Source organism: Benincasa hispida, chromosome 5, assembly GCF_027475165.1.
Source record: "Benincasa hispida cultivar pf3 chromosome 5, pf3_genome.v1.1, whole genome shotgun sequence".
Lineage (NCBI taxonomy): Eukaryota > Viridiplantae > Streptophyta > Magnoliopsida > Cucurbitales > Cucurbitaceae > Benincasa > Benincasa hispida.
The window spans coordinates 65,880,798-65,907,571 of record NC_143482.1 but is presented as its reverse complement, the minus strand read 5'-3'; the positions used below and the strand labels follow the sequence as shown (position 1 = coordinate 65,907,571).

At 33.9% G+C, this 26,774-nt stretch overlaps 1 protein-coding gene and 1 long non-coding RNA gene across 4 annotated transcripts; both read left to right on the top strand.

The window, feature by feature from the left end:
- Positions 1-2,632: 2,632 nt before the first annotated feature.
- Positions 2,633-7,257, top strand: LOC120077698 (wax ester synthase/diacylglycerol acyltransferase 11-like). Of its 2 annotated transcripts, none has more exons than XM_090314093.1 (6): positions 2,633-2,655; positions 3,199-3,427; positions 4,121-4,708; positions 5,690-6,049; positions 6,140-6,277; positions 6,860-7,257. In XM_090314093.1, the coding sequence occupies exons 2-6, from the start codon at positions 3,242-3,244 to the stop codon at positions 6,908-6,910; spliced, it is 1,323 nt and encodes a 440-aa protein (XP_090170219.1). In that variant the 5' UTR covers positions 2,633-2,655; positions 3,199-3,241; the 3' UTR covers positions 6,911-7,257. The 2 variants fall into 2 exon arrangements, with proteins under 2 accessions (XP_090170219.1, XP_090170218.1); XM_090314092.1 differs by having other exon boundaries at positions 6,802-7,257.
- A 13,660-nt stretch (positions 7,258-20,917) lies between these two features.
- LOC120077693 (uncharacterized) lies at positions 20,918-24,659 on the top strand. 2 transcript variants are annotated; one of them, XR_016529619.1, is made up of 2 exons: positions 20,918-23,689; positions 23,868-24,659. It is a non-coding gene; the product is annotated as an uncharacterized LOC120077693 (long non-coding RNA). The 2 variants fall into 2 exon arrangements; XR_016529620.1 differs by having other exon boundaries at positions 20,924-23,689; positions 24,247-24,659.
- The last annotated feature ends 2,115 nt before the right edge of the window (positions 24,660-26,774 follow it).

The following is a 26,774-nucleotide window of genomic DNA, read 5'->3' as shown; positions in this document are numbered from 1 at the left end:
ATAGTTTGAAATGTCTAATGTTTATGAATGTTTATCAATGCATGAGGTTTACTAATGTATGAGTTTTCTAAGTATGTTTTCCATGTCTAACGTATGCTAGTGATTTGACAAGCTATTTCAATATGTTTTAAGCCAACTTATTTCACAAAGTATGAAGCATGCGTTAGGGTTAAAGATAAGATTGAATGAAGCTTGACGTACTATGTTTTAAGTACCTAAGATTGCCAAAGTACATATGTTGGTATTTCTAAACATAATGAATAGGGATACTGAAGGTAGGGGAGATATCTGAATAAATGTACCTAAGGTGTTGACGGTACATAGTAAACTCCATGTGTATGTAAGTATGTCTAAGTGAGAGGCCGAGGTATAGGTCTCTTGGCCGATAATAGACGTTGGGAGCTAGAGCAGTGTATGCTCATTCTCAACTAGGGAATAATGATGATTATTGATGTTTAAGAGTTATTATCAGCGTTTATGTTTTAAGGATGTTGCTTGAGATGCCATCAGTATATTTAAAGAGATCGACGTAGGGATCTCTTCTAGCCATAGTTTAATGTGAACAGGACAGGTAGAGGTCTCATCTAGCCTTGGCTTAACGTTGGGAATTAGAGCAGTGAATGTTCATTCTTAGTTAAGATGCAGGTTTCAGATACATTGGTTTAAATGATTTTATGTACACGTTTTCTTGGTATATTTTAAGTTCCAGAATTATGTTTTCAAGCTTTCAGTTTAAGCATGAGATTTACGTTTTATTAAGTCACTCACTAGGCTTCTAGCTCACGTTTTCCAACGTTTCCTTTTCAGGTAGCGGTCAGTTCCCAAAAGACTTTTCTGCTGCTGCTCTGCCACTCAAGACACAGGCTGAAGGAAGTGTAATTAAAGACCTGTATTAGTTAGTACACATGTGTCTGTCTAGTGACTAGTATTCTTTATGGGGCTCACTAGGTTATATTATCTATGTAAACAATGTTGCGAAACCCTGTAATGTAAATGTGTTAAGTTCTGAGTTATTATGTATGTGTTCAGGGTTTGAGCAAGATTTAACAGGTAAGATAGGCAGTAAGTGCCAGCAAACGGGTTGGTAACTGCTGCAGTCACCATTCCATCCAGGTTAGGAGGGTAATCTGGTACGGGGTGTGACATGCATGCTCTGGTAGTGGCGTGCAATGTGGGTGATCGGAAGAGTGCTCGAACTGATGAGGAGATGAGAAAGAGCAGTATAACTTCTTTTTCCCCTTTTTAACCCTAACTCTTAAACGTATATATATATAGGTAGACAAACAATGACCTCGTGCGTGCTCTAGTAGTGGCGTGCAATGTGGGTGATTGGAAGAGTGGTTGAACTGATGAGGAGACGAGAGAAAGAAGTATAACCCTTTTTTCCCCCTTTTAACCCTAACTCTTAAACGTGTACATATATATATATATATATATATATATATATATATATATAATAATAATAATAATAATGCCTATATAATTGTTTTTCTTTTCTTCCTAAAAAAACATATATTTAATGTCGGTTTTAAACCGACATTATAGGTATGCCTACAATGTCAGTTTAAGATCGACATTAAAGATTCTTTTTTTAAAAGAAATCGATATTGTACATATGTTTTAGTTTTTTTCAACTGACTTAATAGCCCTAATTTCTTGTAGTGAAGATTAAGATCTAGTTACTTATGATTAATCTTGTTAAATATTAATCTTCTCAATTAAAAAATTTACAAACAAAGGTAAAAGTTTAGAGTCCAACCTTATACAAACCCATTGAATAAGATACCTCCACTCACATATCTCACATGAATGATTTGAATCAAACATTTATAACACTTACAAAGTGAATTGTATTCATAATGTACCAAAATAAGACGCTCAATCTTATTCATATACTATAAACTCTTTAGGTAATTTATCTTGAATAAATTTCTCTCATATATCACCACATACAGTTAAATATTACATTAATAACCTTGGATTTACTTATAATGTATAATATAAAATAGCAAATATAATTATTAAATAATATATTAACTGGGAGGCATTGGAGCACAAATCATATAAGCTTTTCTATATGTGAATTTAGAATAAAACTTTTCAAAGTTCAAACATATAATTAAAATGGTAACCTTTATTCTCCTTTTTTGAATGCATCATTTACGGGATGCACAGTATGATGTGAATGTTATAGATGTGTCGATCTAATTGAGATATCCCGATGCACCTTCTGATCTCATCTAACTCTAATAGTTTATTTAAAAAGAAAAATTGAAATGGTAAAATATATTTCAGGAGTACCCTTTTTCTAATTTAACCTAACACAGTCAAAGCAACCAATACTAAATTTGACACTAAGAGGCATATAAATTTGACACATGTACAAATAATACTAATAAGAAGAAAAAGACAGGTGATAGGGCAAGAAAAAACATGTTTGCGGGCCAAGAAAATAATTAAATGGATTTAAAACACTCTCCACGAAAAACATGTTAACTTTGGAGGGCTTCTTGGAAACCCACGTGGAACTGCCATACTAAAATTAGATACATTTAATTTTTCCATCCATTTTCGTACGGAACTTTCCTCTATAAAAAGGGGAAAAATCTTCAGTTTCTTATAACTCCAAAATCTTCGAGGCTTGGGATCTTATCGGTAATTAGCTATACTTTTCTCTTAAAATAAATACGATCATACTCGATAATTATTTTATTTTTTATTTTTAATTTTTGAAATAAGTTTTCATCCTTTCTAATTATACATCGCCTATCTTTCGTTTAAAATTTGACTATATTTTAAATACAAACAATGTATTAGTGGACCCTAAATTTAGGGATGCGTCACGACATCTCAACTAAGTTGGTACATCTTTAACATCTTCATCATATCTCGATTCCAAAAGCGACGCATTCAATAAAAAGATATATAGTTTAGTAGTTTAGTACATAAAGAGTTAGAGAGGAGCTTAATGCATTCAATAAGAGAACTCCGTAGTTAAGTATGTCTCGACGAGAGTAATACTAAGTTGGATGAAGGCTTTGAAAATCCTCGTGTTGCATCATTTTTTTACTAAATCAACTTTTTTTTTTTTTTGAAATAACTCATAAAAATAGATAAGAAAATAAAGAAATCAATAGTCATGAAAGGAGACAATTTAAGTGACTAAGTATAAAACATGGTGTTTGAACATTTTGGCAGGCAGTGAAGAATATATATACATTATTAATTTTGACAAATAATAATGGAGAATTATGAAGAATCAACGGCTCCCATGAGCCCAATGAGCCAATACTTCAACACTTCAGAAATGTGTGTATCTGTTTTGGGTGTGATTGAGCTTGAAACTCCAATTTCTGCATGGGAAGAAATATCCTCCATTGCCATTGATGTTCTCATCCCATCCAACCCACGTTTCACTTCCGTCATGGTTCTTTTTCTAATCTCTCTTTCTTCTTTTCTTTTTTTTTTTTTCCTAGGAATAGAAGTAGAATTGTTTAATTTATTGTAACACATCCGTTTAAGTTTTTAAGTTGAATGATAATTTAATCTACTATATTATTAGGACGGGTTGATGATAATTTGTTGGACTAATTTGTGCTAATCTTAAACCAACCAAAAGCTATAGTGAAAGCGAGATTTCTTAAAAGTTATATTGCTCGATAACTATTTTATTTGTTTAGTATCTTTTTAAAATTAAACTTGTAAACACTATTTTTACTTACGAGTTTCCTGATTTTGTAAGTTAACTATTTTTTACGAGTGTTTTCAAATAACTCCAAAGTCATGCTTTGGAAACTATATTTTAAGACTTGTTTTTAATGTTTTTAGAAACTATATATCAAATAATTATTAAACAAGACTTAAAAAGTCTTAAAAGGATTTTAGTCGAAGTTCAATAGTAAATATATGGAGGCTCAGAACATAGAGGAGAGAACAATGTGTTGCTAGCTATTATCTCATTTTTTAGAAGTCCGATGTTTAAATTCTCCTCATGTAATATTGTTCTACTAAAATGAAGTTTGTTAAGAGATTAGAGTGTTATAATATGAACAAAAAGATTAAGTTTATTGTAACGTATTAACTTAAACTTGGTGTGGGGATTTTGGCAATTAACATGCAGGTGAAAGAAAGCTCGAACGGGGAGAGAAAATGGAAGACAATTAAGATTAACCCAAAAGACCATATTTACATACCAAATTTCCCACCGGAGCTCTCACCATATGAATATGATGCATACTTTGATGAATATGCCACACAAACAGCCACAAAGCCCTTTTCACAAAGCATTCCTCTGTGGGAAATTCATGTTTTCAATTACCCTACAAGCCATGCAACATGTAGTATAATTTTCAAGGTTCATCATTCTATAGCCGATGGCTTTTGTCTTATGAACATTCTTTTAAGTTGCCTAAAGAGAGCCGACGATCCTTCTCTTCCTCTCACTTTCCCATCTCGACAACGGTCAAAACAACCTGAAAATGAACTCAATTTCCGTCGTCGTAGCTATTTCCCAGGTCATCTTTTCTCTTCGGTTTCAAACTTTTTATTGAATTTTGGATGGAGTATCATGAAGAACACTATTGTTGAAGATGATCCTACACCCATCAAACCAGAACGAGATTCCATGCAGCTTGTTAAGCCAATTGCCATATCAACCATCACCTTTCCTCTTGATCAAATCAAACAAATCAAGGATAAGCTTAATGCGGTATGTACTACTTGTACCTTTTCTTTGTAAATTCATGATATCTTTTTTCATCAACCTAGCTAGGATTATAACTCAGGTGTAATCGGTATTGAATATCATTCTCTTAACTCTAGATTCCCAATTAAAGTGTGGCATAACTCAGGTGTAATCGGTAGTTACATCTACTGATCCCTCAACTCTTTATTCTCTTATTCAGAAAAATGTTCAACTTCTGCTTTGATAATTTAAAAAACAAAAGATCTACATTTCTCTTTCTTTCATCCATCTCTCTCTAACTTCGCAACTCTCTTCTATGCCCACACATCTCTACCCTCTCTCTCCCATTCTTCCCACCCATCCAAATTTCTCTATCTCACATCAACTTCATTCTCTCTATTCAATTAAATGTCAAACTATTTATAGAATTAATGAAAAAAAATACTAATAGACATTGATAGACTTCTATCAGCATCTATCAATGATGAAATCTAATAGAAATTTATCATTAATAGAGGTTGATTGAAATCTATAATACGTATCAGTGACAAAAACTTATAAACGTCTAAAATGATTAAATTTTAATATTTTGTGTACATAACTCCCTTATTTTTCTATTTTTGAAAATCCTCCTTAAATTATTCGTCTCTAAAAAATAATTTCAAAATTTTATTACATATATAGAAGGTTTTGTTTATTTATTTCAAAATTGTCTGAAATTTATAACCTTACTTTTAATAATAAAAATAATGAAGTTTAAAAAGTTCTAGATTGAAACTAAGAATGTAAATGATTTCACGCAATTGTGTTGGATGGGAATGCGATAAAAGTCCTAAATCGATGAAATAAGAGAATGATCGTGAGTTTATTATAAGGGAGGACAACTATGTTCAATGGTATGAAGTCTTTTGGGTGATTCTAAAAGCAAAACCACGAGGATTTACTAATTAAAACATGGAAACGATTTTGTTTGTTGGTTTGAATGTGATATTTATTATGAAACAGAGTGTTAATGATGTGGTCACCGGAATCATATTCTTGGGAATTCGATTGTACATGCAAGAACATAACCCTGAATCAAGTCAGGCCAATTCAAGTGCATTAATTCTACTCAATACTAGAAAGGCTAAGGCTTATAAATCAGTCAAAGAGATGGTCAAAACAAACACCGATGCACCATGGGGAAATAAAATTGCCTTTTTGCCAGTGCCAATACCAAAATTAATTGATTCTACTACTCTTGCGTCAACCCCTTTGGAATTTGTGAAGAAAGCCAAAGAAAAAATTATGTTGCAAAGAAGCCCCGTCTCTGTTTTTTTGGCTGCTAAGTTTTTTGAAATGGTCAAGAATGTGACAGGCCCTGAGGTGAAATTTTTAGCCCATCTTTACCTTATCTTTTTATATATAATTTCCTAAATGGATATATGATGATTCAAATATGTTTCTATGTGTTAGGTTGGAGCAAAGTTGTTCAAAAGGAAGCTAAAGAATTCAAGCATTATGATATCAAATATGATTGGACCTGTGGAGAAAATATCTTTGGTCAATCATCCAGTTAAAGGCATATACTTTACCGTCCCTGGCATGCCACAGGTATATATCACAACTTATCCTTTCTTTGAAAAGAAAAAAAAACTCACACCATGTCGTAGGGACATGTTAAGGAACTCACATTGAAAAGATAAGAGTATCTCATAAATCTTTATAAGATAAATAAATTACTCCTCCTATCGTCAATTAGTTCTGAGATGCAACCTTATGTTTATCTCAAATGATATTAAAGCTAGTAAAGTTTAAATGGATATTCAACAACAACAATAATAAAAAGGACAAAATCCTAGAATGGTAACCCTAAAAAAGGCATCATCTTGAAATTGGCATGTTGAGAATCTCGTATTAAAAATATAAGGAGACCTAGTCTTCTATTCCTCCCATTGTCAACTGGTTGTGAGATGAAACCTTTTGTTTATCTCATATGGTATCAAAGCCAATAAAGTCTAAATAGGTGTTCGTTAAAAGAAGAAGAAAAGCGATTGCATAAATACCTTACATAAAGGCGACATCATAATAAATCATGATGGGACATAAAGCTGATAACGGTCAATTTCGAAATACAGTTGACAACCGTTAAAGACCATACCACTACAAATACATTGAATTTCTGGTGACTTTCAGACGGCGCAACAGAGTATGGAAATTAATGCTGCCCATCTTTGCAATCATTAATAATAAGAGCTGCTTCACCTTGAAATCTATAAATACCCAATGCTACCAAATCAAAAGAGGAGAAGATAGAAAGAATGAGGAGGCGAGGCGAAGCCGAGGGAAGGGAATCCTTGAAAAGAAATCAATTTTTGAAGAGGTTGAGAGACTGTCGGAAAACAGTACGATGGAGAGACATCCCACTCTTGCAAGAGCAAGCCTACAAATCGGAACAGAGTTGAAGTGATAAAGAGCAATGTAAAAGGCCACGGAAAGCAAGACATTGCTTACCTGGCTTGATATTTCCCACTCCATTTGTTGTTTTGTACTCAACACTTTATTTGCAAAAATGGAAACTTCATTTCGATTTATGTTCAGTCTCCCCACACCATGCATGAGTAACTAAATTTGTGAATGGGTTGAGAAGTACTTAGCTAGCATGACTTAAGCTATGTACTTTATGCGATCATCTTGTCTTATGTATGCGTCATTCATCATTTGGAGTACTTGAGAGAGTAGTCTAAAAATAGAATTTAGGCTTGAGAAAGTCGGATTAGATCGCATAAGTAAGAGTAGAGGCTTAGAAATAAGTTTTATCTGCTACATTCCATACACATTGCATGCATCCTAAAAATAGGAAATGTGGCATTATGCATTGAGAAATGTAGTACTTAATATTTGTGTATAGCATGATCGCATGACTTGTACAAATTCTTAAGAAATGTTAGCTAAATCTCTTCTCAACCCCTTCATCGCATACTTGTTAATACTACCCCTTCATCGCATGCTTGTTACAGCACTACCCTTTCATCGCTCCGTGTTTAACTCCATCGCATTAGAAAATTTAATTAAAACACCATCTACTTCTTTATCACCACTGCAATAGAATCAGAGAGTTTGTCGCAGATATATTTAGTAATCTCTGTGTTTGACCCTGGACTTACTAGGACCTTAAGAAGGCTTATACTTGAGCTTTGTTAGGAAAACTTATATGATCATCGCATCCACATATCATCACATGATAAACCAACGCATCAGCGCGTGTCAACCTTGCAATGAGTATCCCATACTCGACGATTGCTTACCCCATCGTTTACACAATCTGACCAATGCTTGGTCTTTTTCTTCCTCGAAGTAATGTGCAACACCATGCCTCGAAGCTTCATCACGAGCGCCTCAAAATAACTCAAACACTTTGAATTACAGACTCGATAGCAAGTTAATATGCCCAAAAGTACAAGGACCCTTACAATTAACTTTGAAAATGGATGTAATTCTATACAATAATGGATTTGGAAAATCAGAACCTGGCTCTGATACCAATTGAAGGAACTCTTATCCAAGAGAACCCATGAGCAGAAGCAAGATCTTTCCATGCCCATTGTCACAGAATGAAAGGAATTCACAAACATACAGAACAGTGGTGCATCTTCTAACAAATTACAGCATGCTTTCATAATTAAATACAAAAGGAACGAGAGACATACCTTTGAAAAACTCTTCTTCTACTAATCTCTCGCTCTCGTGAAGACTTGGAACAACAACCTCTCGTTGTCGCTACAATCGTCCAGCAAATCTTTCGTTGTCACTTAGATCATGAACAATCTTCTCCACAAACCAACCTCTTAGACACCACCACTCGACAACCTTGGTATTCTCGAAGTGAGAATCCAAGAGGTGTGGGCTCTATTGGATTTGGTAGAGGGTTGGAGGAAGACAACGATCAAACCAAACGACCAAGCAAATGGGAGAAGGAACTGTCTATCGCGTAGACTTTGTGTGATTGATCATTTAGTAAATCTCGTTAGGTACACGATCGTTTAGTTAAACACTCTTGATCGTTTAATGAATCTCTCTTGGCACGTGATTGCTTAGTAAAACATGCAGGATCATTTACACGATCGTTAGTAAAAGGCGCTAGTACATGATTGTTTAGAAAAACACTTGAAGGCTATTGTGTAGTCTGTCGTAAGCTAAACGATAAGTCGTGAACTTAATGAAGCAATTCTACTAAAAAATGAAAACATTTTTAATTTTATCCTTTAGTTATGAAAACTAAATATAACCTCCCACTTTCACGCACGGTTAAAGGAGAAACCACTCACAATTATCATATAATTGTTTTAATTATAAATGAATATAATAACTAACTTACCATATTATATTTATAACCTATAGTTTTAATATCACATCATATGTAATATATAAACCATAGTCCTTTTCTCCTTTATTCAATATAAATCATATTTATATCAAATTCCTCTAATGAATGTATCTCATACATCATGCAACTATATCATATATTATATATAATTAAACTCCATCTTGTCAATTTGAACACTTCAAACTTACCCAAAAATTGATTCTCAACTTGAATCCATTAAACTACCAAGGGGACCTTACGAACCTGTAGCTTGAAGCTCCAACGGTACGTGAATAGCTGACTAAATTATTTAATCACGAAATCCACCATCCGTTAACTGTCGAACACTCTAATAAAGACCGACAACTACACTCTTCTCACTACAGATATATTTTTGCCCCTATAGTACCATTGATCCCTCTAATGAACAAATCTCGGGCCATGAGAAGGTGTGTGGTGCCACATCGTTCAAGCCCCAAAATTAGCCCTTAAGGGAGCAATCTACCTACTTACCCCTACTTCAGGGAAGGAGTGAATTCCATCTTGTGTAGCTGAGTTCCCATCTCCCTAATCAGAAGAATCCCTAAAGTGGTAGGTTTGAGTCGACAATCTGGCCACTCGCACCCATGCAAATCCAAGGACCGCCCTCATAGGCAGGAGTTCCCAACTCACACAGGATTAAGGTCATGTTGCCTATGGTCATCCTAGTGAAATGAAAGTCTCTACCATGAACAGCATTATATAACGAAACTAAACATTTCGTGGTCCGGTCTTATATAAACTCCTTTGTATAGGACACTTCTGCTCGCATGCCTCTACATGAATGATTAGAATCAGACCATATGTAACACTTTACAACACTTGTAACATCTACAAAGCGGGCCATATCTGTAGTGTCATTAGGTAAACATTCCCTCCTTTATCCATATACTATAGACCATTTAGGTTATTACTTAAGGCATGATCTACTTGTATGTCTCCACATACATGCTTAAGTCACAACGACAACAAAGGATCATAGTTTATTGGTTTGTGATAAATGCAAATAAAATATCTCAAATTTCATAGACAACAGTGAAGAAAATATCCTATATTATTACATCACAAGTATTTGTTCATACAGATGTTTACAAACTATAAGACCCTACGAGAGTTTAGGGCATCAACCCTAACAATAAGGATTCTCAGAAATCCACTTCAGGCTCAGTGTTCAGTCTTAACGGAGGAGCTGTAGTATGGCGAAGTACTAAGTAGGGGCGCATCACTAACTCCACGATGGAGGCTGAGTATGTAGCAGTTTGTGAAGCTGCTAAGGAGACCATTTGGCTCAGGAAGTTTCTGACTGATCTGGAAGTTGTTTCAGACTTTTCTTGGCCCATCACCCTCTATTGTGATAATAGTGGTGCTGTGGCAAACTCTAGGGAGCTTAGGAGTCATAAGCGCGGCAAACATATAGAGCGGAAGTATCATCTCATCCGTAAGATTGTGCATCGAGAGGATGTGATAGTCACAAAGATCGCTTCGAAGCACAACGTTGCTGACCCGTTTACGAAGGCTATCACGACTATAGTTTTTTTGGGGTCACCTTCAGAGAATGGGTCTATCAGACCGAGGCTGGACTAGGGCAAGTGGGATACTTTTGTACTTGGCCTTAGTCCTTTAGTTTATTGTTTTGTGCTTGTTTTTATCTTGTACACCCACTTAATTTAGGACAAGTGAGAGATTGTTGGGTTGATGCCCTAAATCTCGTAGGGTTCTGTAGTTTGTAAGCACTTGTATGAACAAACGTTTGTGATGTAATAATATGAGATATTTCCTTCACTGTTATCTATGAAATATGAGATATTTTAATTGAATTTACCACAAACCAATAAACTAAGATCATTGGTTATCGTTGTGACTTAAGCATGTATGTGGAGACATATAAATGGGTCATGCCTTAAGTGATAACCCAAATGGTCTGTAGTATATGGATAAAGGAGGGAAACCTTATCCTGGTGACACTACGGATACGACCTGTTTTGTAGATGTTACAAGTGTTGTAAAGTGCTATAGATGGTCTGATCCTAATCATTCATGTGGAGACGTGCGAGCGGGTGTATCCTATACAAAGGAGTTTGTATAAGACCGGACCACAAAATGTTAGTCTCGTTATATAATGCCATTCATGATAGAGACTTTCATTTCACTAGGATGACCATAGGTAACATGACCTTAATCCTAAGTGAGTTAGGAATTCCTGCCTATGAGGGTCGTCCTTTGATTTGCATGGGTATGAGTGGCCAAATTTTCGACTCAAACCTACCACTTTGGGGATTCGTCTGATTAGGGAGTTGGGAACTCAGCTACACAAGATGAAATTCACTCCTTCCCTAAAGTAGGGTAAGTAGGTAGATTGCTCCCTTAAGGGCTGATTTTGGGGCTTGAATGATGTGGCGCCACACACTTTCTCATGGCTTAAGAGGTGTTCACTCATAGTAGGACTATGATGTATTGCTCATTAGAGGAATCAGTGGTACTTAAGAAGTTAGATGTAACTACAAGAGAAAAATGGTAAATTAGCCCAGCTGCACTTACGAATGATCTGTAAAGAGTTATCGTACTGTTGACTGGTTATATCCAATAGACACATAAATATTTGTAGTGAGAAGAGTGCAGTTGTCGGTCTTTAGTGGAGTGCTCGATAGTTATCGGATGGTGGATTCCGTGATTAAAGAGTTTAGTCAGTTATTCACGTACTGTTGGAGCTTTAAGCTACAGGTCCATAAGGTTCCCTTGGTAGCTCAATGGATTCAAGTTAAGAATCAGTTTTTGGATTAGTTTGGAGTGTTCAAATTAACAAGAGGGAGTTTGATTATATATGATATAATTAAACAGGTTCAATTATATGTGATATAATTGATATGATGTATGAGATATATTAATTGGAGGAGTTGATATAAATATGATTTATATTAAATAAAGGATAAAGGAACTATGGTTTAAATATTACATATGATGTGATATTAAAACTATTGGTTATAAATATAATATTATAAGTTATTTATTATATTTATTTATAATTAAAACAAGTATGAGATAATTGCAGTTGGTTATTTTCTCCATCAACCGTGAAAGTGGAAGGTTGTTTTCAGTTTTAAATAACTTAAGGATAAAATGAAAATAGTTTTCATTTTGAAAGAGATTGCTTCATTAAGTGTTTCACTAATCATTTAGCTCATGAGAGACTACACGATAGCCTTCTAAGCGAGAGCCTAAACGATCGTGTAAAACGCCTTTTACTAAACGATCGTGTAAAGTTATTTACTAAACGATGGCATGCTAAGCGAGATTTACTAAACGATCCCGTAAATGATCCAAAGTTTTTTTTTATTAAACGATCGTGTACCTTCGATTTACTAAACGATCAAGCTTCTCAGTCTATGTTATAGACAATACCTTCTTCCACTTGCATGATCATGTAGATCGATCATTGCCTTCTTCAATCATTCTATCAAATTCATAATAGAGCCTACACCTCTTGGATTCTCACTCCGAGAATACCAAGGTTGCCGAGTGGTAGTGTCGAAGGGTGCTTGTTTGAGGAGAAGACTGTTTGTGATTACTAGGCGATCTGAACGAGAGGTTGTTATCTAAGTCTTCACGAGAGCGAGAGATTTGTAGAAGAAGTGTTCTTCGGTATGTCTCTCATTCCTTTTGTATGTAATTAAGAAAGCATGCTATAATTTTGTTTAAGATGCATAACTATTCTGTATGTTTGTAAATGCGTTTAATTATTTCATAATAAGCTTGGAAAGATCTTGCTTCCGCTCATTGGTTCTCTTGGATAAGAGTTCCTTCATAAACTTCCTCTCTACTGGATGTCACATTTTATATCCTTTGACACCCTCTGTAAAGCCTACAAACATGCACTAAACTGATATGCTTTCAACTTTCCCTTATTTTGGTGAACAAACCCTACACATCCAAAGACCTTGAGGTTATCTAGATTAGGAGGATGATTAGTCTATTTCTCCTCAGGGGTAAGCAACTCTAGAGATGTGTAAGGGCACCTATTCATGGTATACACTATGTAGGTTGCAGCTTCTGCCCAATAATTTTCACTTAAGATAGCATCAGAAAGCAAACATCTAACCCTTTCCATTATTGTCTAACTTCTCTATTTCAAATCTTGCAACAGTCATCAATGATCTAATCGAGTATCGAGACCACCTTTCTTGAGTATCTTGGTGCTCCAAGAATGCTGACCTTGATGATCTTTAAATGCTCTGATACCACAAATTGTTAGGTTATTCAATTTTCTTTAGGCCCAATTGCTCAAGATCAACACAGAGAAGATGAAGAAATGTCAAAGAAAGACTGTCAAATCCCCGATGCTAGATACTCGATGCTCGATATGTCTCTACTCGATGCTTGATGCAAATTTCCTTCTATCCTTGACGAGTTTCTATTCAATCCTCGATGGAACTCGATTAATGTTGAACGATATTCGATCTTACTAGATGAGTCTTGATCTTTACTCGGTGCGACTCGAAGGTGTAAACGACTGACTCGAAGCTACTCGATTGACAAAATTGATGCATGATTCAACTCGATAATCTAGAATTCGATATAATTTTGAAGCAAGATTGTTTTGCGTGCAATTTGCAGAAAAATTACTATTGATCGAACAAAGAAGATAAAGACAAGAAGAAGAAACACACAGGTTTACGTGGTTCAGCCAAGATACCTATGTCCACGAGAAGATTCAAGTTCTTTTCACTAAAAAAATTATGTACAACTTGTTTGTTTACAGAAAGATAGAAAATGATGGACTTAACTCTGTTTTGTTTTCTGATCAATGGTATTTATAAGACGATAAAGCTGGTATTCGTAATGTGAATGTTTTGTTTTCAAATAATAAATTTTAATTATATGGATATTGTTTTTTTAAATAAAAAAAAATGAATAGAGACTAAAGGTATTATTTTCAAATTTAATTAACTTTAGGATGCTAATGGAACTGATTTAGAGAAGTGAAGAGGAGAAGCAATGTCGTTCAAGTGTTGCTTTAAGGATTTTACAGAGAAAACTATTGGAACCGGCTACCCTTTGTGTGCAACAAACAATCACGAACGATAGTTGTCAGGAAAAATTGGAACCTACAAAACCAGAACTTGTTACAGGCTGAGTCACAGATCTCGCTCTCTTTAAGATGTTTCGCTACTCTGCCCAAATGTGCGAGTCGTTCTATAGAAGTGCAACGTCGTCCCTAGGATAAAATAGCCTAGAATTTACAAAACTGTCTCAATCGGAGCTGCATTGGACTCGACCGAAAAATGACACACTTTGGTATTGAGATGCTTGGAATACAGGAATGGAAAATGGAAAGGAAGAAGAAGTCGAGAGAGAAAATATGTGAAGAATGGAAAATGAGAGTGAAGATTGATGAAAGGGCTCGTGCCTTTAGAATGTGCAGTAAGACGCAAACAAAAGTTTGAGACCATATAATAATAATAATTTTTTAATAAAAAATAATCACACACATATCCGCCATGCTCACCCGACCAGACGGACGATGGCGCACATGTGAGATGTCTACCTTACCCATATGTATCTATCTTCTCATCCCTTCTAAAATATGGGCCCAAACCCATAACCCTGGGGCCCAAGCTCATACCCAAGGTGGGAGTATAAGAAGGAGTCTCATCTTTAAAAAATAAGTAATGTGAGATTTTTTTTTTTTGGGAATGTCTTATAACTCGCAGTTCGTGTTAAACATTCTATTTATCAATAAAATATTATTGAGTAATTTATTCAATAAAGTTGTTGATTTTTCATTCTATTATGAAAATCCAATAAACATATCCATGGCCATAGTGTGAATACTTTAACTTTATGTGGTGACATAAACAGGATCAAGTTAATAGTATATAGCTTAAATGGTCTAATAAGTATAGGAATGAAATTGGGTATCTCATCCTGGTAACACTATTGGATGCGGCCCATTTTGTAGGTAATACAAATGATGTAATTTACAGATCATTCATGTCTCTGGTTCCCCCATTTTTCGTTTTTTTGCTGTTAACTCTCGGTGTGCTCCTAGCTCTCCTAGTAATCCTTTTTTTACTCTAAATTGGAATATCAATCTCATCGATCTCATAAGTATCATACCAAATCCCATCAATCGCATGTGAGTTGGGGCATCCTATGCAATGAGTTTACATATAGACTGGGCCACGAAATAGTTACTTTTCTTTATCACGACTGTCTACTGTTAAAACTGACTATTTCATTTTAAGTAACCTAGGATTACTCGATCTTAATCTTGAGCTAGCTATGAATTCCTGTTTGTTCGGGATTATCCTTTGATCTGCATGGATGAGAGTAGTCCAACAACACTACTCAATAAGCCCCCATTTTGGGGATAAGACTGGATGAATAGTTGGGGACATAGCTCTGTAAGATAGAATTCACTACTACTCGATTTAGGGTTAGGAGATAGGTTGTTCTCTTAAGTACTGATTCTAAGTCTTGAACAATCGGGGCCTCGCCTTCTCATGATAGAGAAAGGACTTGATTCATAAATATTATGAATCAAATTGTTCATTAGAGGGTCAGTGGAAACTTAATGAATGAGATGTATTCACAGGGGTAAAACGGTGATCTTGACCCAGCTGTGATTACGAATGCCTTGTAAAGGATTGACTTACTGATCATTGTTATATCAAATCGACATAATATATCTACAGTGACAGGAGTTCAACTATGGACTTTAGTGGATTGACCCATTAGTTAACGAATGGGGGTTAATTTGGTGTAATGATTTTAGCCAATTAATCTCGGATCGTATGAGCCCATGATCTATAGGTCTGTGAGGTCCCCTACTAGCTTGTAAATGGATTAGTTTTAGAGTAGCATGATAAGTTAATTTGAAACGTTCAAATTAGAATTAAATGTAATAGAAGAATTTATATTTAAATATGATTTAAATATATGAAGATGGATTTGTGTAAAATTAATTTAATATTTGATATTAAATTAATTAAAATTAATTGAATTATTTAAATAATTATTTTTTAATTTTATTAGAAAATTAATTTATGAAATTAATTTTACAAAATTAATAATATTTTCAATTTTTAAAATCAAATTGATTTTTGAAATCATTTGGTAAAAATTGAAAAAGTGGAAAAACAACACAAAATGAAAATATAGTTTTTTCCATTAAACCTTCAACTAACTCATACCAAACCCACTTATTTTGGCTTCAAAAACTCCAAACATGAGTTGCATCTCACGCAACCATTTTCTTTGCATGAAAGATTTGCAATAAATAAAGAAGATTGGAGTGGAATTGAGGCATGCATCTAAAGATTTTTTGCTGAAAAATTGGGGATGAAGAAGTTGTTATTCAAGTGAGTTGTAGCAGTGAGTTCTCATCCAAGTTTCCTTTCATTCAAGCTGATTTTGAGTCACACAACTCATTCTAAAGCTCCAAGAGAATAGTGGGGAAGAATTTGAGGTGGTTCACAGCCAGTTCTGGAGAAGATTACAATTAAGAATCAAGATTTCAAGGAGTTCTACAAAGGTATGACTTCAAACCCTCTTGTGATTGATGAGCATGCTTTAGTTACTGCCAAAATCAATGAATTAGAGTGCTTATTGATCCTTGTTGCTTTTGCTGCATGTTGATTTACTCTAACATTTTTTTCTTTATAAACTTTAATATTCACCAATAATTCCCCACTTGAAAATTTAAAAACAGAAGAAAAGCATTTTTAATCGAGCAATATTGGTCTATGCAACACTGTGCATAAGCAAATATGTCTTATGACTTGAACCTTTACGTAGTGTAGATGATTCAGAATATACTGGAGTAACTCTTGGTTTTGAATTCTATCTCTATCAAAACCTCACACACAATATCATTAGGGTGTAGTTCGAAAGCCCGTGCTTTAAGGCATAATACATATATCTCAGTTTAGTGAACACTCTAGAGTGTATGCTAAGAACCCCAGAGGAAGCGACCCCCACTTCCACATTCACATAAGCCAGAATAAATTAAATCATGAATAAAAGTAATAAAATATCTTTTACTGTTCCTAGTCAAGATTCCATCAAATTCACATAAGTCAGAATGAATTAAATCTAGAGGCTCAGATTCCCTAAATAAATATTTATGCAGAGTTGCAGTTATTTTAGCCCGACAACAATACTCGCATTTATTAAATTCATTCATGGATAACTTAAGTATCATTTCCAGCCTAATCATATTACTAACTAAATTTCAAATTCTAGTATGCCAAACATTTAATAAACACAACATATAAATAGAAGATTTCATTTTATTTATGTCTAGGTTTAATTTGAACTTTTCCTCAGTTGCATAACCCTTCCCTACGAATACATTATTCTTAGTAAAGGTATATAAATTTTCCTCTATTGTTTGGGTAAGCTCGACCTTGTTTAGAAGATAGCCCGAGACCAAGTTCTTTCTTATCTCCGGAGTGTACATGACATCTTTCATGGTGAGAGTCTTCCCGGATGTAAACTTCAGCTCTACCCCATCGGTTCCAGCAACTTTCATTGAGTAGTGATCCCCTAATAGAATGTTCTTATCCTTAGTTTCAATATAAGTTTTAAAGAGACTAAGGTCGTGATAGACATGGCGGATAGCACCAGTGTCTATCCACCACCCTTTAGAACCACCGATCACATTTAGTTCTATGATCATGGAAACTAATGGTTCTTCCTGTCAAGTTCGCCTGACCAGCAGGACGACGCTTGTTGCTATAGTTCCTAGCTATTTGTCCAAATTTATTACAGTTAAAGAAAAGGAAATGTATCGTTTCTCTCGAGGGGGGTTTATGCTTTTTCTGATTGTTCTGGTTGCTAGAACCACGGTTCTAACCTTTTCTTTTAGCTCCCTTGTACCTTTGGTCAGGCTTTATCACAATAGAGGCAAATTTTCTAGGAACAATATTCAATCCTTCCTCTGGTCCTGCTTCTAGGCTTCTTCCTCAATCCTCAGTCGGGGTATAAGACTCTCTAAGGAAATTTCTTTGGTCTTGTGTCTCAATGTATTTTTGAAATCTTTCCACAAAAGAGGCAACTTATCAATAATAATGACAACTTGGAACTGCTCGTTTAAAGGCATACCTTCACTTATTATTTCATGGGAAATCTTCCGCAACTCATGGGATTGGGCCTCCATCGATTTGTTATCCGTCATCTGGAACTTAAGGTAACGATTGACGACATACTTTTTCAATCCAACCTCCTCGGATCGTACTTCTTCTACATATAGATCATTAGTCAAACCATTTAATATGAAATTTTTACATAAAAAATCTTTTTCTTCCTAATCAGTAGTTTTTTTTTTATTTGTTCTTTAGTCAAATCTTTTTTCGGGATAGTTGGCTTCTTCATGGTACAAATGTCGACAACCTTCTTGACTGTAAGGAAAAACAACATCTTCTGCTTCCACCGTTTAAAGTCCGCTCCTTCGAACTGAAACGAACGGTTGAGGTTGGAGGTCATAATATTGTTCTGATTTGAAAGTATCTTATGACAGAATCAGTCACGTGGATAAAATGAAAATAAAATAAACAAAGGGAAGAAAAAATGCAAGAACAGTACTAATAGTTGTTCCTAGTATATTTTTTTTCTCTCTATTTTTCAAGGTCTCTAAGAGAGAAGAAGAAGGTTGAAGGAAGAAATCTCAAACACCTAGCCACTCCTTGTTTGAGGTGCGAATCCTTGGGACAAAGTCCCTACCTGATGCAACCTCTAACTAAGTTAAGATATTTTGTATTATGAGATCAATTTTTTTTTTTCGAATGGTGGTTAAAAATGGATTTGTTAGTTGAGGAGGCTAGTGACTCTTTTAGGGATTTCTAAAAAAAAATGAAGGCTGAGAAGAGGGAATGTGTAGGCTAGTGGCTATTGGAAGAGAAAACAAAATGGGATTTGGACTCTCTTCTCCCTCTAGTTGCACTCGTTTGTTAAGGAAAATGAGACTCGGTTTTTTTTTTTTTTTTTTTTTTTTTTTTTGGTGAGAAAGATGGTATATAAAACTCAAAACATTACTCCATTTACCTATTTTATTTTTAATGATTTTTATTTCAAATTGAGATTTTGTCAAATATAGTCTAAACTCAAAAAAGAAGAATAACTTTTAGACAACCAAATCCAAGTTCAAAATTTTACATTTTTTGTTTTTATTTTACCTAACTAAATTATTACTTTAATAAAACTAAATAAAGTCACCCAAATTTACAAATGAAATTAAGTTTAATTAGCAAATCAAAATGCAAATATATATATATATATATATATATAAAAGGAAAATTCACATGTTAATTCAAATTCATTAAGAATAGGCCGGATAAAATTAGGTGGTTACAGTGATAGCAAGGACATTGCATCTGACTTGTTCTCAAAGAAAAGAGAAATATGATGAAGAATATTTTTATACGGCAAATGATACAAAAAGAAAATTTGGATCTTTCGATTTGCATGACCAGAAAGCGAAGAAGACTAAACCACCACTTGAGGAACCACCAATGTTGGAACTTTTGTCAAGAAATTGGCCAAAGCTTTTGTCTCGACCCGCCATATCTTCATCCTTTCAAGCTTCTCGTTGAGGATTTTTGAGTGGAAGCTCAGTCTTCTTCTTTCAAAAGTGAGAGAGCACCATCAACTTCCATTGCAACAACTTTAAAGCAGCCACCATCAAAGGCAAAGGGAACCAGACATTGCAACCAACGGCTTGGCATCTTCTTTTCTGAACCTTACTCTATTTTCTTGTTATTTTCAATTTGTGTTAAGATTTTGAGATTGAGAAACTTGTTATTTCTTAATATAAATATGATTTCCATTATCTCTCATTTATCCGTATTTTTTCTTCTCACCATAATGAGCAACTAAATTTCTAATGAATTGAAAAGATTATGACCGACATTTTAACAAGTTTTGCATAAGTTAAAAGTTCATTTTGTTTAATGTGTGCTTAATCCATTGCTTGAATCCATCTAACAACTCAATTTAAGTAGAAATAATCAATTGCTTGAGAGAATAAGTGATTGTGGACAAAGTTAACCTTTTGTCCAAAATTAACTCGAACATGCATCTAATCACATTAACTTAAATATGAACTTGACTAGAAAATTACACCATGACGGAGAAGGAATTGTTAGCAATGGTGTTTGCGGTGGAAAAATGTCGTGCATAATTATTGGGATCCAAAGTTGTCATTCACACAGACCATTCAGCCATCAAATATCTTATAACTAAAAAGGATGCAAAACCTCGATCATCCAATGAATTTGGTTATTACAAGATTTTGACATTGAGGTGGTTGACCATAAAGGGACTGGAAATAATGTTGTTTATTATTATCTAGACTTGAAATTTTTCACATAATTGAAGATACCATTAAAATACAAGACATTGAAGAAACTAAAGTTATTATATCACACACACACAAGAAAAAAAAAAAAAGATTATATTTGTTGAAATTTCTTCTTAACAAAACACGGTCAGTTTGCATTTGCAATATTAATTGATAGGTAACTAATTAAAGAAAAGATAAGGTTCACTTGAATGCCCAACTTTATAGTTCCAATTTCAATTTTTTAGTGTAATATTTTTAAAAAGAAAGCTATATGTACCTATGAAAAACCGTGGTTCCACTAACATTTATGAAGATAAATTTATGGTGTGAACAAAGAAAAAATTGCAGTCTATATGATACTTAGACCACATTTATGGATAAGTAAATGTAATCAAGAAATTCAGGGAGGTGGGTCCCATTTACCACTACAACAAATATTACTTACCATTGCATCCCACTATAGCATTAATTGGTTCACACTATAAGTAGGGAATAAGAGTCCTAAAATAGCATGATTTCATCTTTTTTCCAAAAAAATTTCAATTCCCTCTCTCTTTCAAAATTGATTTCAGATCTCCCTCTCAAAATTTTATATCTTTCCATATGTTTCTCTCAGAATTGATTTCAGATCTCCCTCCCAAAATTTCATTTCCCACATGTTTCACAATCTCTCTGTCTGTGTAAGATGTTTCCCTATCTTAGAGTTTCAAATCCTCCATGTTGCCCTATTTCTTCTAACTTTCTTCATCTTCACCCCCCACCGTAGCTTCGTTCTTCCCACATAATGAAATAATCAGAAAATGGCTCCCTCTCTCTAGTTATCTCTCTCTTGCATCTCTCACACAGTCTCTCGATATAGTTGCCATCCACCGGCCAACGACCACCACACAATCGAACAACCACCGTAGCGTTACCCACCATCGTCGTCTTCGAGCATCTGTCTAATTGCTGTCACATCGTGCCTAAGATCATTATAGGTGAGTTCATGGTCTTTGCTTCTTTCATTTCTTATTTTGTCTCTCTCTTGATTTATTCTCTTTTTCGAACTTTTCTCCCTAAATTTATCTCTTTCCTTTGCGCATAGGTCGCTGACCACTGTTTCTTCTTCACTTCTTGGTCTTTCATTTCTTAGTTCGTCTCTATCTTGTTCTCCAAACACATTGAAGACCACATGGAGTTTATACCCAGTGGTGAAGTAGAGGAGTTAAAATCCCTCAATAACAAGTTGTCGATCTGATCCACCAAGTTTTCCCCTCTTCTTCAAGCCAAATCCATGATTATCACATCACTTCCAACTTTAAGTTTGCAACTAACTCCTTTGAAACCCTTGTCACCCTCCATCTTCATTTGGGTCATCATTTATGATTGATTCCAAAAATTCTCGGCAGGCTATTTTAGACTCAAATCTTGGAAGGTAGAGAACCTAGTTTTGCTTCTTATCTATGGTATTCTTCGTTGTTAGGAGAATAATTTCCAGAGAAAGCTGAATAGTGAAGCCCTTGCCATCGATTCCAATGCCTTGTCCAACTTGTTGGTCATGTGACTCATTTCATTGCATTTCTTTCCTTGAACAGGTTGGTTGAAGCCCTAATGTTTTCAACTTAACGTTATTTTTGTTGGGTTTTATGTCCTAAAATTCGTGGTTTGTAAACAATAAACTTATTCTAAAAATTAATAAGTTGTTATTGAATATATGAATTGCTTATTTTGTTTTAGAAATAAATCCAATAAGCTAAAAAATCCATGACTATTACATGAGTACTTGAATTTTGTGGAGACATAAAAGTATATCAGGTTAGAATAAATAGTTAAAATGGTCTATAGTATATGAATAAGGTTAGGTGTCTTATTCTGGTAACACTATTGGATGCGACACACTCTATAGTTGTTACAATGAGTTGTAAAGAAGTTGTAAAGTGCTACCGACGAAATGATTCTAATTCGTACATGTGATGACACAAGGATTGGGGGCATCCTGTGCAATGAGTTTGCACAAGATCGGACCAAGAAATTAATCACTCTTACTATTTCAAAACGATGACCTAGGTAACTTGACCTTAATCCTGAACTAACTATGAACTCATATTTATTCAGGATTATCCTTAGATTTCATAGGTGAGGGTTGGCTCAACAATGTCGGCTCAATAAGCCTCCCATTTCAAGGTAAGATCAGGTAGATAGCTAGAGACATAGGATGCAAGATGGAATCTACTCCTACCTGCTTTCAAGGATAGTAGAGAGGTTGTTCCCTTAAGTACTGACTCTGAGTCTTGAACAAGGGGTCTCATCCTCTTATGGCCCAAGAGGGACTCGGTTTAATGATCGGATCATAAACCAATTGCTCATTAGAGGATCAGTGGGACTTAAGAAACAAGAGGTAATCTCGGGGATAAAACAGCCTTTTGACCCAACCATTATTACGAACAACCTGTGAAGGGTTAACTTACTGACACAATATATTTACAGTGGGGGAAGTGCAACTATGACCTTTACTGAAGTGACCCAATAGTTAATGAATGGAGGTTAATTCGATGTAAAGAGTTTAGCCAATTAATCTCGGATTGTTAGAGCCCATGATTTGTAGGTCCATTAGGTGATTAGCCTTAGAATAACGTGATAAGTTGATTTGAAACGTTCAAAATAAAATTAAGCGGAATTAGAGAATCATTTAATATTTAAATATGATTTAAATATTAAATTCATAAATAGGGATTCATGGTAATAGATTTGGGGATGAATTAATTTAATATTTGATATTAAATTAATTAATTAAATTTATTTATTAATTTTATTAGAAAATTATTTATTGATTTAATTAATTTTGTTAAATTAATTTTCAATTTTTTATTAATATGTTTATTTTGGTTTTGGAAATCAATATAAAAAGAAGAAAATTGGAAACTGAAAATGTGGGATTTTTCCACTAAAAAAGCAAGTTTCTTAGTCACATTTGCACTTCTAAATCCACCTCAAATTGCAAGTAGGTGCTGATCTCATGCAACAAATGAGTTTGCATGATGATCATGAAATATAAACTTGAAATATGAGTGGAAATGGGTATGCAATCCGTTACAATTTTGCTGAGAAAAAGTGATTGAAGAATTGCTCTTCATATTGTCAAAACCAGAAACCTTCTCTCCTTATTTCCTTAATTCAAGCTTATTTTGAGTCTCACAACCCAATCCAAGGCACCAAGAGGATAGTAGGGAAGATCTTGTGGTGGTTCACCAGTAGAAATCAAGGAGATTGCAGCTAAAGAACGTGAATCAAAAGTATTTCAAAGGTTAGTGTTGAAACTCTGATTTTAGTTTATGAGCATGCTTATGTTGAAACTCTGGTCTTAGTTTATAAGCATGCTTAGTTTGATGTCAAAATTAATGAATTAGAATACTTAATAACTATGTTCTACTTCCGTTACTTGCATCCTGAATCCAACAATTTTATTGTTTGAAATTTTCCAGAATTATGTTAAGCTTAATTCTTCCATGAATGGAATTTGAAGTACCTAAGATTATCGTTACATCTTAGAGGTAACAAAAGTTCTAAAAGATTGCTTCAAACACCAAAGAAGAGGTAACTTAAGTTCTAAAAGATTACTTCAAACACCTAGGTTTTGAGATTATCGTTGGTTTTTATGGTTTCACTTTTGTATTAAACAAAGGATAATAGTGATTGCTCGGTTAGTCATTTCTTTTAATCCAAAACCATCCAGGTAAAAAAACTAAAAACTTCTTGTTTTTCATCTTTTCTTTTGGTGGGAGTGTATTTTTTCTTATAATAAAAATTATTGAGACCTCCCTTCTTTCTTGTTTATCATTTTTTCTATCTTAATTATACCAGGAAGATTGGAATGGAGTTGGTGCTTAGACAAACTACAGGTAATAGAAAAACACAATAGATGTACCAAATTCTATATTGCAAATGAAAAATGGTAAATTGATAGTTAGAGAGGATTGTTACTTGCTAAGATTGTGGCATCACTTGAGGAGTTTCAATTAATTTTCATATATGGAAAGCCACGAGGATTGAAAATAACAACAAATAATTGATGATTTGAGGGTAGATTCCTTTACTTGTCCTAATTAGTTTTTATGTAACCATTCGAAAAATGGCAATTTCCTAATTCTTTTTTCATGTAGCCATTGAAATTTGTTGGTCCAAATTATCGGTTAGTTGCTTGTTGAGGTATAATGTATTGTTGATCTCACAAGGCTGAGGTTGAATTTCTTTTTGATGTATATGGTTTTGAGTTATGTAGCTGTCCACTTTTGTGTGTATTTCTCATTGATTAAGAGTGTGAAATACAAGAGTATAAACAAATTTAATTAATTAATTAAAAAATAATTTAATATCAAATATTAAATTCATTAAATACCTAATTTAAACATGAATCTTATTCAGGTTAATTTCATATTTAAATCAATATTTAAATATTCTAACCTCTCTTATTTCGTTCAATTTCAACAAAATTAAATATTTTAATTATATCTAATATAATTAATCAAATCCTAAATTGAATTTGAACATTTCAAATTCAAAATCCAAATTTTAAATTTGAACATTTCAAATCCGCTCAATTCACTAATCCAAGATGTAATTTTACGAGCTAATAGAGAGGGACCTTATGGACAAACTCTTTAGACCGAATAAATCAATATTCGTTAACTACCGAGACAAACCACTATAGCTTGATAGTTGCACTCTCCTCACTATAGATATATTTCTGTCCATAACCATAATCGGTAAGTCGATCTTTCACAGGTTGTTCGTATTTACAACTAGGTCAAAATTGCCATTTTATGCTTGTAAATACATCTTTCTCCTTAAGCTCCCACTGAACCTCTATTGAACAATTGGTTTATAGCCCAACTAATAAACCATGTCCCTCTCAATCATGAGAGTGTGGGGTCTCGTTGTTCAATACTTGGAATTAGTACGTAAGAGAACAACCTATCTATTAATCCGAAATTATCCTAAATTGGGCAAGAGTGAATTTCATCTTGCAGAATTATGTCCATAGCTATCTATCTGGTCTTATCACCAAAATGGGAGGCTTATTGAGCAGTTAGACTACTCTCACCCATGCAGATCAAAAGATAATCCCAAATAAATAGAAGTTCATAGTTAGCTCAGAATTAAGATCGAGTTACCTTAGGTCATTAAATTTGAAATAGTCAGTTTTAACAGTAAATGGTCGTTATAAAGAAAAATGACTATTTCGAGGTCTGATCTTATGCAAACATCCTTTGCATAGGATGTCCCCGCTCACATGTCTCTACATGAACGATTTTGGGATCACATTGTTTGTATCAGTTATACAAAATAGGTCGTATCCAATATTGTCCCCAAGATGAGGTACCCAATCTCATCCATATACTTATAGACCATTTTAGCTATAAACTAAAACTTGATACACATTTATGTCTCTACATAAAGTTAAAGTATTTATACTATAGTCATTGATTCGTTTATTGGATTTTATAACAAAATACAATATCAATAGCATTTTATTGAATGAACAACTCAATAATACTTTTATTGATAAATAAATAAAATATGTTTCCAATATTTATGAATGGTGAATTTTAGAACATTACCAATATATATATTATCCATCATTTAGATTTTATATAATCAAATATTTTGTATAATTTTCTCTCTGTTGCTCTCTATCCAAACTCATGCTTGATCTCGCCCTTGCACTCCATCTCACTCTCACTCTTGCTTTGCTCCAACTCTTGCTTTGTAGTTAAAATCAAACAAGCGAGTACTCCGTGCTCTAGTTCAAGATTGAGAGTGAGATTATTGTTTTTTTTAAAAAAATATGTTATTCATTATTTAGATTTGAATTAGATGAACGAAATTTATAATAATTACTATTTCTTTTTTAAATCTTTTTTTTTGTTTAGGTATTAAATTTTGTTAAATATAAAAATTTAATTACTAAATAAAATAAAAAAATTAATGAATAACTATAAGACAAATGAATAAGACACATGAAATTAGCTAGAAATATGAAATGGAAGGCTATTCTACTGATCATTCAAATTTTGTTTCCATTATATTGAGAAGTAAACACCATTAACGAGTTTTTGATATACGATTCAACTAATTCTCATTACATGTTGATAAATACCATGAAAGGTAATCTAATTACTATTGCAGCCCACTTCCTTTACAAAACAATTCAATTACGATTGCACTCTAAATCTAAAATGGATAGGTAAATACACTCTTAGTATTAGAAAGATTTCCATGTATCCATCAATTGACCAAACAGGAAAAATATTAGCTCATGTTGTTATAAATGTTTTGAAAGACAATCATTGTTATTTAAATAGTTGATGGTTTTGTCAAAAATCTCCACC